The 15,843-nt window shown below is 42.1% G+C and overlaps 1 protein-coding gene across 2 annotated transcripts in view; it reads right to left on the bottom strand.

The window, feature by feature from the left end:
- Nucleotides 1-12,372, bottom strand: part of si:dkey-37g12.1 (atrial natriuretic peptide receptor 1) — a 30,709-nt gene extending 18,337 nt beyond the window's left edge. For both annotated transcript variants that reach the window (XM_014195604.3, XM_045716768.2), the window contains exons 1-17: nt 12,060-12,372; nt 11,360-11,550; nt 11,015-11,136; nt 10,820-10,909; nt 10,553-10,698; nt 10,301-10,431; nt 10,019-10,165; nt 9,744-9,898; nt 9,268-9,403; nt 8,636-8,733; nt 7,103-7,241; nt 5,275-5,353; nt 3,523-3,619; nt 2,608-2,706; nt 526-603; nt 233-337; nt 25-96 (exon numbers count right to left, since the gene is read on the bottom strand). In XM_014195604.3, the coding sequence (XP_014051079.1) occupies nt 25-96; nt 233-337; nt 526-603; nt 2,608-2,706; nt 3,523-3,619; nt 5,275-5,353; nt 7,103-7,241; nt 8,636-8,733; nt 9,268-9,403; nt 9,744-9,898; nt 10,019-10,165; nt 10,301-10,431; nt 10,553-10,698; nt 10,820-10,909; nt 11,015-11,136; nt 11,360-11,546 (1,881 nt within the window). In that variant the 5' untranslated portion in view covers nt 11,547-11,550; nt 12,060-12,372. The remainder of the gene's footprint in view (nt 1-24; nt 97-232; nt 338-525; nt 604-2,607; nt 2,707-3,522; nt 3,620-5,274; nt 5,354-7,102; nt 7,242-8,635; nt 8,734-9,267; nt 9,404-9,743; nt 9,899-10,018; nt 10,166-10,300; nt 10,432-10,552; nt 10,699-10,819; nt 10,910-11,014; nt 11,137-11,359; nt 11,551-12,059) is intronic.
- Between the last annotated feature and the right edge of the window lie 3,471 nt (nt 12,373-15,843).

Genomic DNA, 15,843 nt, shown 5'->3' with positions numbered 1-15,843 from the left:
TTCGAGAGTTTTGAGAAAATGTACCTTGACAATGTCCAGCATCAGGGAGAACTTGAAGCTCCAGTGAAGCTTAATGGAACCATTCTTCAAAATGTCCTGGAGTTTGGGAGGTGCAATTGGACTTTATGCTCTTGTGATGTATCGAAGAAGCAGTGAAGAGAGGGTTATGTGCGTTTAAAGCAGTGGTGTGTGTGTGTCTGTGTCTGTGTGTGTGTGTGTGTGTGTGCGTTACCTGCAGGCTCCCTTTAGGGCAGTACTCAGTCAGCAGAAAGAGCTGTGGAGGTTCCAGACAAGCACCAATGAAGCTGCAGATGTTTGGGTGGCTCAAATCTCTACACTGCACACATGCACGCACATGTGTGTGTGAGAGCGAGAGAGCGAGAGAGTGAGAGAGGAGTCCATAAAAAACAGATATGACAAAATTATAAACTTACAGAATTCATAACATACACATTAAGCACTTCACTCTCTACTAACACTCGATAACAGACACAAACACAAACACAAACACGAGGAGGTCCTCACCTGCTTCAGTTCAGTGAGCAGCTCTCTGTTCAGACATACACTCTTCACATTCAGCAGTCGCACTGAACAGATGTTCTCCTGAAAGCACCAGGGGGAACGACAGAGCCAAAATGGCAGACTAAAAATAACCCAAATCCCCATGTTGATGATGATGAAAAATACATAATGGCACAGCCTGGCTTCTAATCGGCATGATCATTTCATTAGATGTCATTTCACAGGACCAGGTGTCAGAGATTGGACACCTGCGTAGAAAGTCTCAAAGTATACACTACTGGTCAAACATTTTAGAACACTTACCCACTCAACTGTTTTTCTTTATTTTTACTATTTTCTACAGTGTAGAATAATAGTGAAGACATCAAAACTATGAAATAACACATATGGATCATGTAGTAACCAAACAAGTGTTAAAAAAGCAAAATATATTTTATATTTGTAGTTCTTCAAAGTAGCCACCCTTTGCCTCGATGACAGCTTTGCACACTCTTGGCATTCTCTCAACCAGCTTCACCTGGAATGCTTTTCCAACAGTCTTGAAGGAGTTCACACATATGCTGAGCACTTGTTGGCTGCTTTTCCTTCACTATGCAGCCCGACTCATCCCAAACCTAAAGATTGGTAGAGGTTGGGTGATTGTGGAGGCCAGGTCATCTGATGCAGCACTCCATCACTCTCCTTCTTGGTAAAAAAGCCCTTACACAGCCTGGAGGTGTGTTGGGTCATTGTCCTGTTGAAAAACAAATGGTAGTCCCACTAAGCCCAAACCAGATGAGATGGCGTATCGCTGCAGAATGCTGTGTTGGCCATGCTGGTTAAGTGTGCCTTGAATTCTAAATAAATCACAGACAGTGTCACGAGCAAAACACCCCCACACCATAACACTTCCTCCACCATGCTTTATGGTGGGAAATACACATTCAGAGATCCTCCATTCACCCACAACGCATCTCACAAAGACATGGCGGTTGGAACCAAAAATCTCCAATTTGGACTCCAAACCAAGTGGTTTCTTTGCAGTAATGCGACCATGAAGGCCTGATTCACACAGTCTCATCTGAACAGTTGATGAGATGTGTCTGTTACTTGAACTCTGTGAAGCATTTATTTGGGCTGCAATTTCTGATGCTGGTAACTCTAATGAACTTATCCTCTGCAGCAGAGGTAACTCTGGGTCTTCCTTTCATGTGCCAGTTTCATCTTATCCTCTGCAGCAGAGGTAACTGGGTCTTCCTTTCCTGTGCCAGTTACATCATAGTGCTTGATGGTTTTTGTGACTGCACTCGAAGAAACTTTCAAAGTTCTTCACATTTTACGTATTGACTGATCTTCATGTCTTAAAGTAATGATGGACTGTCGTTTCTCTTTGCTTTTTTGAGCTGTTCTTGCCATAATATGGACTTGGTCTTTTACCAAATAGGGCTATCTTCTGTATACCACCCCTACCTTGTCACAACACAACTGATTGGCTCAAACGCATTAAGAAGGAAAGAAATTCCACAAATGAACTTTTAAGAAGGCACACCTGTAATTGAAATGCATTCCAGGTGACTACCTCATGAAGCTGGTTGCAAGAATGCCAAGAGTGTGCAAAGCTGTCATCAAGGCAAAGGGAGGCTATCTGAAGACTCTCAAATATAAAATATATTTAGATTTGTTTAACACTTTTTTGGTTACTACATGATTCCATATGTGTTATTTCATAGTTTTGATGTCTTCATTATTATTCTACAATGGAAAAATAGTAAAAATAAATAAAAACCCTTGAATGAGTAAGTGTTCTAAAACCTTTGACCGGTAGTGTAGTTATTCCACTTCTGAGGCATGGTGGGGATGGAATATAAATAACGCCTAGCCCGGAAAAGCTCTGGGCCCAAGTTATATTCCCCCTCGCACCTCTCTCTACCTCTCTCTCCCCCTCCAGTCAAGTAAGTTATTACAAAAACTCAAGGTCCTAAATGAAACATTGTATAAGTAAAGTGTTGCCAATATGGACAAGTAATTGATTCGCACTTATAGGAAAAACTCAAGGCCCTAAATGCAACATTGTAAAAGTTAGCAATGAGGACGAGCAATTCTCACTTTATAGACAGCCGTTCCGTGGGAGGATGGTTTGTCCTTAATATCTCCCAGGATTGACTCCAGAGAAGCATGGATGGACTTGGAATTGAGGTACGGTACCTGTAAACACACAGCAATCCACTTTATCATGTACTTTATTGTGTGTGTGTGTGTGTGTGTGTGTGTGTGTGTGTGTGTGTGTGTGTGTGTGTGTGTGTGTGTGTGTGTGTGTGTGTGTGTGTGTGTGTGTGTGTGTGTGTGTGTGTGTGTGTGTGTGGGAGAGAGAGAGAGAGAGAGATTCTCTGTGGTCCACTGTAGCTTAGTTGGTAGTGCATGGTGCTTGCAATTCCAGGATAGCTGGTTTAACTCCTGGGACCACCCATACTTAAAATGTATGCATCCATGGCTGTAAGTTCCTTTGGATAAAAGTGTCTGCTAAATGACATATGTTAGTGGAAAACCTGCATTAATTAGTTGATCCTTGTCAAAGTCATTACACTGAATAATTTGTTGTTTCTCCTTAGTTGTGGTTTTCATTAAACAACAAAACAGGGCACAGTAACTGAGAGGAGTGGGTGCGCAAAGTTGAGTACCAATTCATAATAGTAAAAGGTACTGTAGTATGGTCATTGAAAATGTATAATGATGAAATGATGCGCTAAAAGAAAGTAGAGGAATAGAAAAAGTGCTTGCTTCAGTACGGTCGTAACGCTGCAGTTTTTTGGGAAAGGAGAGTAAGGTGGTACTGTAGGGAATACAGGCTTTGGGGGGGTTTGGCATTAAGATAATGTGTAACGTCATCAACTGTGCAGTCAGGCATCAGATGTTAGCTGATACGTTAAACACCTATCCAGGCGTGAGAGATCTGGCAAGCGTCTGCAGTGTAGTCAGCCTGGAACGTGGCCAGTGGCTCAAACTCCTCCTCCCCTGCCTCACCTTTCCTGCCGAGGATGAGCTGTGCCCCATCATGGTGACATCACCGGGGCTAATCCTCCATAGGACCACAGACACCTTCTTCTGGATGATGTGCTTCCTGTGTCACAAGAGAAGTACTTCCTGGGTCAAAAACATCATGATGACCTACTGCACTTAACACTACATGGGCAACGACATCGAATTGTGTTTCTCCTGTGAAACTGTGCAGGTTTTCTTATTGTATGCAAACCCCATATAACAGTGCCAAGCAACGTCAAAGCCTGTTCCCTGGGGGTGCAGTGCATATGCAACTGTTGGAATTTCCACTCTGTCACACATGCATGTGTTTGTGCCTGGGTCACAACACTGGCACCTGTTCAACAAGCTTTTTATACGCAATGTCAAATATATTTCATCTATTTAATTTACAGGTAGGGGAACACAATTGTCAATTCTTGTTTCATGCATTTAGATCATTTTAGTGTCTGCAACAATACTGCAGACCTATTATATGGGACTTGCACACAATTTAACATCGACTAACTTGCTCTACCTAATAAACAATGGCAGAACGTGTTTCATGTGTCGTGAACGCAATGCCTACACGTCGGCTGCAGATAGGGCCTTCACAGTAGTAAAGTGTACCATTCTCTCTCTCTCTCTCTATTTTATCTCTCTCCGTTGTTAACTGTTATTGAACCGTCGTTCTTAATGCTCGTGGGCATCAAGGCCTCCTCCCAGGACTAGCGATCACGACGCCGTTCATATTATTGCATAAATGTTCCCACTTCAATAAAAAATTTTTAACCTTTATTTAACTAGGCAAGTCAGTTAAGAAGTCAGAAGAAGTCAGTTAGGGGCGGCAGGGTAGCCTAGTGGTTAGAGCGTTGGACTAGTAACCAAAAGGTTGCTAGATTGAATCCCCGAGCTGACGAGGTAAAAATCTGTCCTTCTGCCCATAAACAAGGCAGTTAACCCACTGTTCCTAGGCTGTCATTGTACATAAGAATTTGTTCTTTAAATGTTTTTTTAACTAGGCAAGTCAAATTCTTATTTACAATGATGGCCTAGGAACAGTGGGTTAACTGCCTTGTTCAGGGGCAGAACGACAGATTTTTACCTTGTCAGCTGGGGGATTCAATCTAGCAACCTTCCGGTTACTAGTCCAACACTCTAACCACTAGGCTACCCTGCCGCCCCCAATTTAAAAGTAATAATTTGGAAAGGAAAATGTATCACGTGAAAGGGTCATGTAGGCTAAACTAGGGGCTGAGCCACCGAGACATCCGAGCTAATGACTTATTCCTAAGGATGATAGTTTCCTGCATGCTCACTCACACACAGGTTGGAGTGGGTTCACACACACACACAAACTACATGCACGCACACACTTGGGGCTTTGGGTGAGTTCATGACGAGAAAAAGATAAGCAAGTGGGTACAGATTCATGCTTCATTAATCGATCTTTTGTGTGAAAGCAATGTGAGCCTTATGATGCCCTCTCCCCACTTTCCTGAATAATGCTGGGATATTCAAAAATGAATCCCTACGTTGGCTGCCAAACTCCTTTAATTACACGGGAGACAGAGAGCGATAAAGCGAGAGAGAGCTCCACATTACGGACCATCCACATGACTTACCGGAACAGCGCTGTGCGTTGTACGTTTGCACGGCTGGGCTACCGTTAGATGGAAAAATGACAATACTGTGTGTGTGTGTGTGTGTGTGTGTGTGTGTGTGTGTGTGTGTGTGTGTGTGTGTGTGTGTGTGTACCTGTAGAGAAGACAAACGATAAGTGTCCCGGTGGCCAGGAAAACAGCAATGGTCCCCACAGCTATCGCAAACCTCTTCTCTGCAACACAAATACACACGTACACCGTAGCATAAGCTTCGATGACAGGTCAACAACGCCAAATGGTCCCGCCCGAAATATGTGGTAGCATGGACTGTTTTCAAACAAAACATTTATTAAACATTGATTTTACTGCTTTTCATGACTCGTGTGGAAAATAGATTTTCTCATCTCAATGTAAACTCCTGAATAAATAAAGGGGAAATAAATAACTAATGTATTAGATTACAAATTCTAATCTTTATCATCGTTTTAAGGGGATTAATTTATCAATAAATGCACAAAAGTCTTATTTTCATAAACAGGTTGTCAAATAAAACTTTCTCATTTGCATTCTTGCATATCTCCCACATTAATCCCTTCTTAACACTAATTTTAAATATATATATATATATTTAAAATTATATAATTATATAATAAAGCCCAAACATCAATAAGTTCCACACATTATTCTAGGGGACATATGTACAAGTCCCTGTCTGCCAAAGCAAGCTGGAAGCAACGGCAAAGAAAACATTTTCGGACCATATCAAATCCAGATAGAGAATTCCAGATAGAAAACAATTGATAACAAAGAATAAAACCCTGGTTACTTCTCAAATAGCACCTTATTCCATTCATAGTGTTCTACTTTTGACCAGGACTGTGAAGGGAATAGCGTGCCATTTGTAACGCAACCCCTGTTACATAACCCTGGCTAGAACGTTATGAGGTAGACTGAGCTCTACCTAGGTAGCTGAGGGGACTTTCATAAAACAGTATTAAAAGAAGTCCATATTTCAGTCCATATAATGATTTCCTTTCGTCCAGCAGGCATAAGTGAATAATTCAATGTGTAACTATTTTTGGGAGTCAATTCTCATTCTCTCTGGTTCTTTAGAGGATATATGGGGCTCTGGCCCCCCCATTTGGTGTGGTAAAACACTGCAAGTGCTGTCAAGTGACAATACTTACATGACATATAAGGACATACAAGCCTGGAGAGGACAGACCACAATGCCTGCTGCCTGCTGTTTTTCATCAAGTAAACAAATGAACTAATCAAATGAATGTACTTTGATAAATTAATAAAGATCGTAAATAAATTATGACTAAATAAATTATACATTTATATCATGAGACCAATGGTTTATATATACACTAGATGGCTAACAGGAGGTGTTGTGATGAAGTCACTTTGCCTCCATCTTGGCACATCTTGGCACCAAATATTTTTGGAAGCTATAGAAATGCATTTATGACTACATTCGTTTTTGCCACATGTATTATATTACAGACACCTTAATGCATAATTTTAAATTATATTACGTGAGCTAAACATAGAAACATATATACATTTTCCTTATTTTTTTGGATTACTAATGGTACTGTCCCCACTTCAACATCAAAATACTTATATACATTTTGTCCTTGAAACATTTAATTGAAATAATGTAGAATTCCATTCATTCCTATGGATGACTGTACCTACTGGGGCGTGCCAATATGGCCGACCGATGGCCTCAAAGCCTCTCAATGGCGCAAATCATCAGCAATCCAGGGTATATCTACATCATTGCATTAGACTGATAATGAGTATTACCAGAAAGCATGGGGAAAAAAATTCACCAGCAGCTGCATTTTTGGTCATATCTACCTAACACAAGCAGGTAAGGGTCAGCTATCAACTCAACACAAAATGATCATGTGACTACTGCAGAGACTGGAGAAGACTAGAGAAGGTCCATTGGTGTAACAAACACACAGTACCAATATTGATGAAGAGCTCATCTTTGAAGCCAAAGTGGGGTGTGTCCTTTGGTGGAGTCTTCCTCCCTCCTGGCCAGTAGACTTGGACCCCCTCCACTGGCTCATAAGCCTTATTCGTACCAAAGTAATTGGCGATTACCTACCAGGGGAGAAGATACCATGACCTATGGTTACTTAACATTTTTGGCACAGTAAAGGCTGTGTGTTGAATGCAGCCCATTTCAAGGATGTCAATCACAAGAAGGAGGGACAGGAAGTTAAAGTTTACAAGTGATTTTCCTTTTAGAAATGATGTATGGATGTCACATACCAGTAGATGCTGGCATGATCTTAACTTGCCATAGTAATCAATATAGCATCCAAATGCTATCCAAAATACAAGCCAGATCTACTGTAATACTGAATGTCTCACAGTGCATGATCATTATTGTTTTCCCAGTATGCATGCTCTCACTATTGTGAAGCTCAAAATCTCCTGGCTGATCGGTTTACATTTCCCTTAGATCTGTTTTAAATGTACAAATTTTGTTGCCACATCACTCGTTTGCTGAGAAGACATGAGACTTGAAAGGTGATGCATGGTGATGCATGACAGAAACCAAAATAACATTTTGTTTTAAATAACATTTTGTTTTGTTTATTGTGGTGTGTGTGTGTGTGCGTGTGTGTGTGCGTGTGCGTGTTGCACTGCATGTCCACCTCTCTCTTTCTCTCTCTCTCTCTCTCCCAGGAGTCTGCCCGTCATGTCACCCTTTTGTGTACTGCAAGTGGGAGTCGGTCATCCCTAACCTGTATAATGGGGCTTCCCGCACTCTGTAACTCTCCATGTTATTTTTTATTACCGCACCTGGGTTCAAGTAGTATTTGTTTGCTATTCAAATACTTTGAGCATTTGCTTCAGACTGCCTGCAGTGCCAGTTGGGCATGGTTGGAGATTTCGGGGACTATTTATGTGTGCGTGGATGTTCAGGATCAGAAATACACTGTAATCAGACAACTGAAATGTGGGCCGAGGAGATAGATTCAGGTTGAAAGGCAAAACGACAATAAATTCAGTGGCAAAGAATTAAATCAGCACTGCAATTGTTCAGAAGAGTGTCAACATGGGTGTTTTACTTTTTGACAGGCTGTGATAAAAGTGGCTTAAAATGTGAACACTGTGTAGACGTTAGTAGAAAATAAGGGGAAAACAGAGGGTTGGAAAGGAGAGAGAGAGAGAGAGAGAGAGAGAGAGAGAGAGAGAGAGAGAGAGAGAGAGAGAGAGAGAGAGAAAGAAAGAGTGACAGAAAGGTATTATATTATTTTTTCAATACGGAAATAGGCAGACAGAGAGACAGTGGTATGGCAAGATAAAGATGAAGAAAGAGAGAGTGACAGAGAGACAGAGAGCGCGATGTAGGAGACAGAAGGACTGAAAGACAGAGAGTGACAAAGTGATAGAAATAGACAGAAAGGAAGTGTTAGAGTGATAGAAAGAAAAGAGAGCGAGTGACAGAGATCAAGAGAAAGTGCGATAGGGTATTAGCGTCTGACTTTGAACTCCCTGTCGTTCTCTCCACCCTGGATGTGCTTCATCATATAGGCAGACTCCCTGTCTCCATTGGCGTCCATGGTAACGTCACCCTGGATACCTAACAGATAGAGTCCAGAAAAAAAACATATGGGCTATCCACACCGCGTGTCATTATGTTTTAAACACAGTCATATACAGGTAACTGCCCAAATAAAGGAAACACCAACATAGTGTCTTAAATAAGGCATGGGGCCAAATGAATGGGCTACTGGTTATTTTTATACGAGACCCAAAGCATGATGGGATGTAAATTGCTTAATTAACTCCTGTGTTGAAGCACCTGCTTTCAATATACTTTGTATTCCTAATTTACTCAGGTTTTTCTTTGTTTTTGCAGTTACCTGTACATCTCTCTGTGAGGCAATGAAGCTGCCTTCTTGGTCAGGTCTCCCTTGAAAAATAGGTATTTTGACCTCAATGGGTCTGCTGTGCAAAACATAAAAAATAAAATGAAATAATTGTATTATATAAATGAAATATAATTACTCTTGTAAATAATATCAATGACCTTTAACTGCAACCATTAACCGTTAAAGTTATACCTACCTACGTGATAACATACAGGTGAAATGAATAATACAAAAGGGCTGACCTGTGATGGTTCGATTCCACATCTTGCGGGTTATGGTGAAGCCGTCGTATGGGTCTCCGCGTTCCGCCAGGGTCTCATTCAGAGCCTGAGCATACAGCCATACAGAGTCATGGGCTATGGCTGCCAGCACCGACACCTGCCATTGGACAAACAGTCAGAAATAGAGAGTTACATATACTGTATATACACTCCAAAAAAAGGTTCTTCAAAGGGACAGCCAAAGATCTCTTTTAGGTTCTAGATTGCACCTTTTTTTCTAAGAGTGTAGAGTATATATACAGTTAAACATAGTAGCTAAGAACCAGACCCGGGTTCAAAATAATATTTGGAAATCGGTCAAATCTTTTAGCTGCGCTCAATTGAGCTTGCCTGGCACAATGGAACCAATGAAATAGTCCCAAAAGTACAAAGCCCACCCCTTCTGGCACTCCAGACAGGGTCAATCTACAGGTGTGTGTGTGTCTTTTATAGCACACCTTTTCGTTGGGTGCGTAGGCATAGCCAAAGTCCTCTCTGGATCTGCGGATGACGTCATTGGAGAAGTTCCAGTACCTCTGGTCGTTGGGTTTGTACAGAGAGAGTAGAAACAGAGCCTGGTAGGCCTGCTTAGCCACTGAGTCATCCACATCCCCTGCAACACATCAACACCATTCATTGATTCGTCCTGAGGTTATGAAATTCCAGTAGCATTCCCAAAATGCCCATGTAGTATTGTATCGTATCGTAGGGTGCCAATTGGGACACACCCTACCTTTTTTCCAGTCAAAGTTGCCAAACATCTCCTCCAGCCTGTAGGGCTCGAAGCAGAAGAAGACGTAGTCCCCTGTGGTGAGGCCTCTCCTGTGGGCCTCGACCAGGAAGTCCCTGACCACCTCCCCACGCGCTGAGATCACTATGACTACAGGGCAAGACACAAAACACCAAACATAGGCTACATTAAAATAACCCTATTAGCATACCAGTTAGCACGCATGGCCAATTACTTCAATGTAAATAGTATGCTGGTGTGGACATTGGAACACAGAAAACTTACTGCGAGACACCTCGGCAACCTCCTGTAGCATGCGCGCTTGTGTGAGGGCTGTGTGAGTGTTGTCTTGCCCGAGAGGTGTTTGAAATGCCAGGTATTTAGCCACAGTGATGTTATTGACTTCAGCTTGGTACCTTATAGAAATATAAATGGTAGGTCATTTCATCAGGTTCCTCCCTATGTGGAAGTACATCACATTTCAGTGTCTATTTGAAGTGTATCTAATGTATTGTATCGTCCTGTGTCGTTTTGTACCTGATTCCCTCAGCAGGAATGATCCAGGCAGGTCTGTGGTCGTAGATAATGCTTATACGTCTCCAGCCAAACTTCTCACAGATCTTCACAAAGAACAAGCCCATCTTGGTGAAGGGGCCAAACACTCTGGTAAGAGTGGGGTAAGCCTGTCACCATCAAAGAACAAAGCATGTGATAATGTTGCAACTGTGTACTCCAGATTCTGAGGGACGGAAGTTATCTACAGATAGTTATTGGCATATGAGTTATATTAAAGTGATATTGGACCTTTTTGATGAGAAATTGCTGGTCTGCGCAGGTGGGACTGACCACGGGAATGTTCCAGAAGGCTGCCAGCTTGGCAGTGATCGCACACACCTAAAGAGGGTGTTCTATCGTCATTGGATCATAATGCAGATAATGTAGTTAGTGCAATATGATGTGTGATTTGTTTATTCATGCAGGTGAAGGTGGGGGCCTTACGTCGGAGCAGGCGGGGCCGATGAAAGCGCTGTAGTTCCGTCTGTGCAGTAGCTCCACTATCTTCCCCGGGCCGTTCACATCGCTACACTCGTCATCCACGTATTCATGCTCCAGCCAATGCCCTGAGGACATACAACACAGTAGCTATCGAATGAGTACGACTTCTGATGTCCTCTTGGCCAGTGTTTCTCAGTGTGCTTCAGGGACTCACAGCAGTTGCATGCAATACAATACATCACAATAATACAATACAACTTCCTTGTCCATTTGTTATAGCAAACAACGGATCTGTGTCATAAATATTATATATCACATATATACTATACAATGTCTCTGTGTGCTGACCTGCCAACAGATCGGGACTCCGGTTCACGGCGTCGATGGCGATGAGGGCGCCTGCCCCGATCCTGCCAACACTGAAGGGCATGGAGGTGTTGGGCAAGGACAGCAGCAGGGTGAACGTTGACCCTGCCACCCAGGGCACCGAGGACAGGAAGACAGGTAGCACTAGAGCCCTAAGCAGAAACGCCATCACTCTGGGAGATAAAGGAATGGAAGTATGGACCCTGGTTAATAACTCACTGTGGAGGAGGCTCTATAAAAGGACAAAGCCTTGAGTGAAGTCTATATGGCTTGTGTCTGGATGTGCTCTGATAATGTTTTAGCTAAGGCATACGATAGGCTCATTATACAGTAATATGTTTCCAAATTGCATGGGGGGTAAAACTCGCTTTGTTTTACTCAGAATCCAAAATGTGTAAGATTTGGAAAACCATTCAAAGAAATGCTGTTGAATGTTGACTGTGTAGATTGTTTTACTCAGAATCCCAAACGTGTAAGATTTGGAAAAACGTTCAAAGAAATGCTGTTGAATGTAGACTGTTTGAATGTAGATGGCCCGGGGTTGAAAATGCAACATTCAACAACATTGTTTAGAAAAATCTCGACATGACACCTTACATAAAATAATGTAATATAGGCCTATTCACACAAAAAACATGGTTTGTAACAGTTCAATATACATTTAAATATGAAATTCACTTACCAGTCATTCAGTCAAATATTATAAAAACGTGGCATATTTCCAAATGATGTTCTCCGAGGCCCCACTACAGTAAATTACAATTTAGCACCACCTGTTGTCCATCAGTTAGCCTAGTTAGTATATCAAAGCCTCCGTTGTGATGAGCATGCATCGGTGAAACGTACTCAAATACATATCCCTCGCAACTGCATCAACTACTGGCCAGAGAACACAAGCATGCTCCCTAATTGCCTATGATACATCTCGCGGTTCTCAAATTAATCTTACAACATGTTCGCTAAACCCTGGGAAGGTACAACCCACCACGAATTTGTTTAACTTAACGACTGCACAAGTAAACAGATGACATGGACAATTATGGAACCACTTGAGTGCTGGCTTGTTTATATTGGTAGTAATACTTCCTGATGTCATGGAATAAATACATGGGAATTTAATAGATATCAATTGTCAATGATAATTAGGATTGGGGAGTGATTCGTTACATGTAATCTGATTACAAACAACATGTAATCAGTTAAAATATTGTAATCAGATTACAGATACTTTGAAAAACGACATGATTATTGGTTTGAAAAAAAAAAATACATTGACACTTTTCTGTTTTCTCAATGACATTCAATTCAGAATTGAAAAAAAGGTGCAAGTTTAAGTTTGTTCCACCTGAGTGAGTCTGACTATAAATCAGAGACCACTATGATGGCACACCAAATGCGTTTAATAGATCATTGTTGTTTTCTTCTAATGCCTTTTAAGTGGAAAGCAATCCAAAGTAACAGAATGTAATCGAATTATGTTACAGATTTTCGGGTAATCCAAAAGTTTCGTAATTGATTACATTTTTGGCCAGGTAACTAATAACTGTAATGGATTACATTTAGAAAGTAACCTACCTAACCTTGAGATTGTTAAATGTTTAATAAATTAAGTTGTTCAGGTTCACTTCCTCCTTGGGGCTACAGTGTAGCAGTCCCAACTGGGATTTTAAATTGAATTTAATAGATTTCTCCAAGTGCAGTTACAAACAATTCCCTTTTTAGGAATGGTTGTTTTCATTTGTCTTATTTTACAGGGGATTGGGGAAGTAAAATATCCAAAAGGTTTATATAAAACAACAACGTATTTTTTTGATTGGATTAAAATTGACAAAAGTCCCCTTATCTATGAACTGTGAGAAAACAGGATCGTGGGAAATGGCTTGAAGCTCCAACCAGGCTGAAAGCCAAAAGGAGGCCAATCACTACTGCAAATAGACTCAACACCACTAGCCTGTATGACAAATAAAGACAAATGATATCTGCTCAGCCTGAAGATGGTTTAAGAAAAGAGTAGCTTCCTCTTAGAAAACAGTTATGTTTATATTGAGGACTGGACCCAAGGCAGTGTCGTAGCAATTATTTAGAAGTCAATGTTAGAACACAGGATAGCACTTTCTGACTTTGTGCACGTAATTCATGGTGGCAATGTTCCAGTGAGAAGCGGTGGATTAATAAATGTCAAAATATTGAATTGTCACATTGAGTAGATAAGATTAAAGTTTAAGGGTCTGAGTCCCTGACCCGGATTAAACCTACTCCTGGACCAAAAAGCACTGAGCACACAATCTGGGTCATCTCCCTCTGCAAAAATAATGATCACACAATAAGGCCCTCTGGGAAGTTTCCCCTTCTATCCCACACACACACACACACACACTTGAGTTTTTTCCCATCCAAAAGTTTCATCTATCACCACAGTAGGTTTGGTTAGACTCTAACCTTCCATCCCCTTTCAGTCTCACCTTTGACCTCTGACTCATTAATGACCATCTCACCCCCTAACCCCTGGCACTAGTTGGTCATTAGTCAGATATCGGTGAGCCATTTACTCTCCGTTACTGTTGATATTGCATTTGTGCCTGCGACTGCGTGAGTGAGGGCGAAAGCGAGAGAGAAAGCGTGAGAGAGAGTCATGTGTCTGCAGGCCTGCCATAGAGAGGTGTTGATGAGGTTCTAGGCGACCCTCCATTACTATCAGGTCATGGACTGTTGCTTTGCTTCAGTGATTTATTGTCAACAAGATGATGACACGCATTAGTGCTGGTTGCTGCTGAGCTAAATGGTGGAGATGGATTGATATTTTTTTTTTTTTACCAATGTCATAGCATAGCATAGCATGACATGTCCTAACCTGCTAGGTTCATATTCGGCATTCCAGGGGGAACCTGGTTCGTGGATTGTAATCGTTTTGACATGGAAAATGGGAATTTTTACATTGAATTCAAGGATTTTACATTTGGGGGTTCCCTTTCCCATTTCTACCACTGGTCATAGTCTAGGCTGGTGATTAACTGTTACATGGAGTATATCAAGTAACTAGAGACAACAGATGGAAAAACTGCTGGGACCACCATACACTTGAGTCCCATATACAGTACATCATATTATCCTGTAGATGGCAGTCATATCCTTTCTAAACTCTAGACAAATATAATCAAACACTGGGCCTGTATTCATAAAGTGTCTCACAGTAGGAGTGCTGATCTAGGATCAGGTTGCTCTGTCCGTGTAATATTGTTTGTGATCTTAAAAGGCAAAACTGATCCTAAATCAGCAGCCCTATCCTCTTCACCAAGCTTAGGACTCTGGGTCTGAACATCTCCCTTTGCAACTGGAACCTGGACTTCCTGACAAGCCGGCACCAGGTGGTGAGGGTAGGCAACATCACCTCCAACACACTGACCCTTAACACAGGGGCACCACAAAGGTGTGTGCTTAGTCCCCTCATGTATTCCGTGTTCACCCCACGACTGTGTGGCCATGCACGGCTCCAACACCATTATCAAGTTCGCTGACGACACAACGGTGGTAGGCCTGATCACCGGCGACGATGAGTCAGCCTACAGGGAAGAGGTCAGTGACCTGGCAGTATGGTGCCGGAGCAACAACCTCTCCCTCAACGTCAGCAAGGCCAAGGGGCTGATCGTGGACTACAAGAAACAGGGATGAGAGCACCCTCCCATCCACATCGACGGGGCGACAGTGGAGTAGGTAGCCAGCTTCAAGTCCAAATCACTCAGGAGGTTGAAAAAATTTGTCATGGGCCCTCAAATCCTGAAAAGGTTCTACAGTTGTACCATTGAGAGCATATTGACTGGCTGCATCACAGCTTGGTATGGCAACAGCACCGCCCTCGATCACATGGCGCTACAGAGGGTTGTGCGGACAGCCTAGAACATCACTGGGGCCGAGCTGCCTGCCATCCAGGACCTCTATATCAGGCGGTGTGAAAAGAAGGCCCAGAAAATCGTCAAAGACCCCAACCACCCAAGCCATAGACTATTTTCTCTGTTGCCGCATGGCAAGAGGTACCGGTGTATCAAGTCTGACACCGACAGGCTCTTGAGCAGCTTCTATCCCCAAACAATACGACTGATAAATAGCTAACAAAATAGCTACACAGACCTTTTATTTCAGTATTTGCACTGTCTCTATGCACACTCACAGGGCCCTACACACTCACACACACTGTCACCACAACACACACACACATAAACACTCACTCCATCATTTGCTCACTCACGCACAATATGCACATTTATACTGACTCTACACACCCACTCACATGTAAGCTGCTGCTACTCTGGTTGATCTAATAATATCCTGTTGCCTAGTCTCCTTACCCCTATACATATCTACCTCCATCACTCCAGTATCCCTGCACATTGTAAATATGCTATTGGAACTGAAGCAGTTTTGTTGCATTGCATCCCTCAGATCTAGTTCTGCTAACTGAGCCAATATTT

The sequence above is a fragment of the Salmo salar genome, chromosome 04 (genome assembly GCF_965601325.2).
Source record: "Salmo salar chromosome 04, fSalSal1, whole genome shotgun sequence".
Classification (NCBI taxonomy): domain Eukaryota; kingdom Metazoa; phylum Chordata; class Actinopteri; order Salmoniformes; family Salmonidae; genus Salmo; species Salmo salar.
Note: the sequence above shows the minus strand (reverse complement) of the source record. Positions and strands in the feature narration are given on the sequence as shown.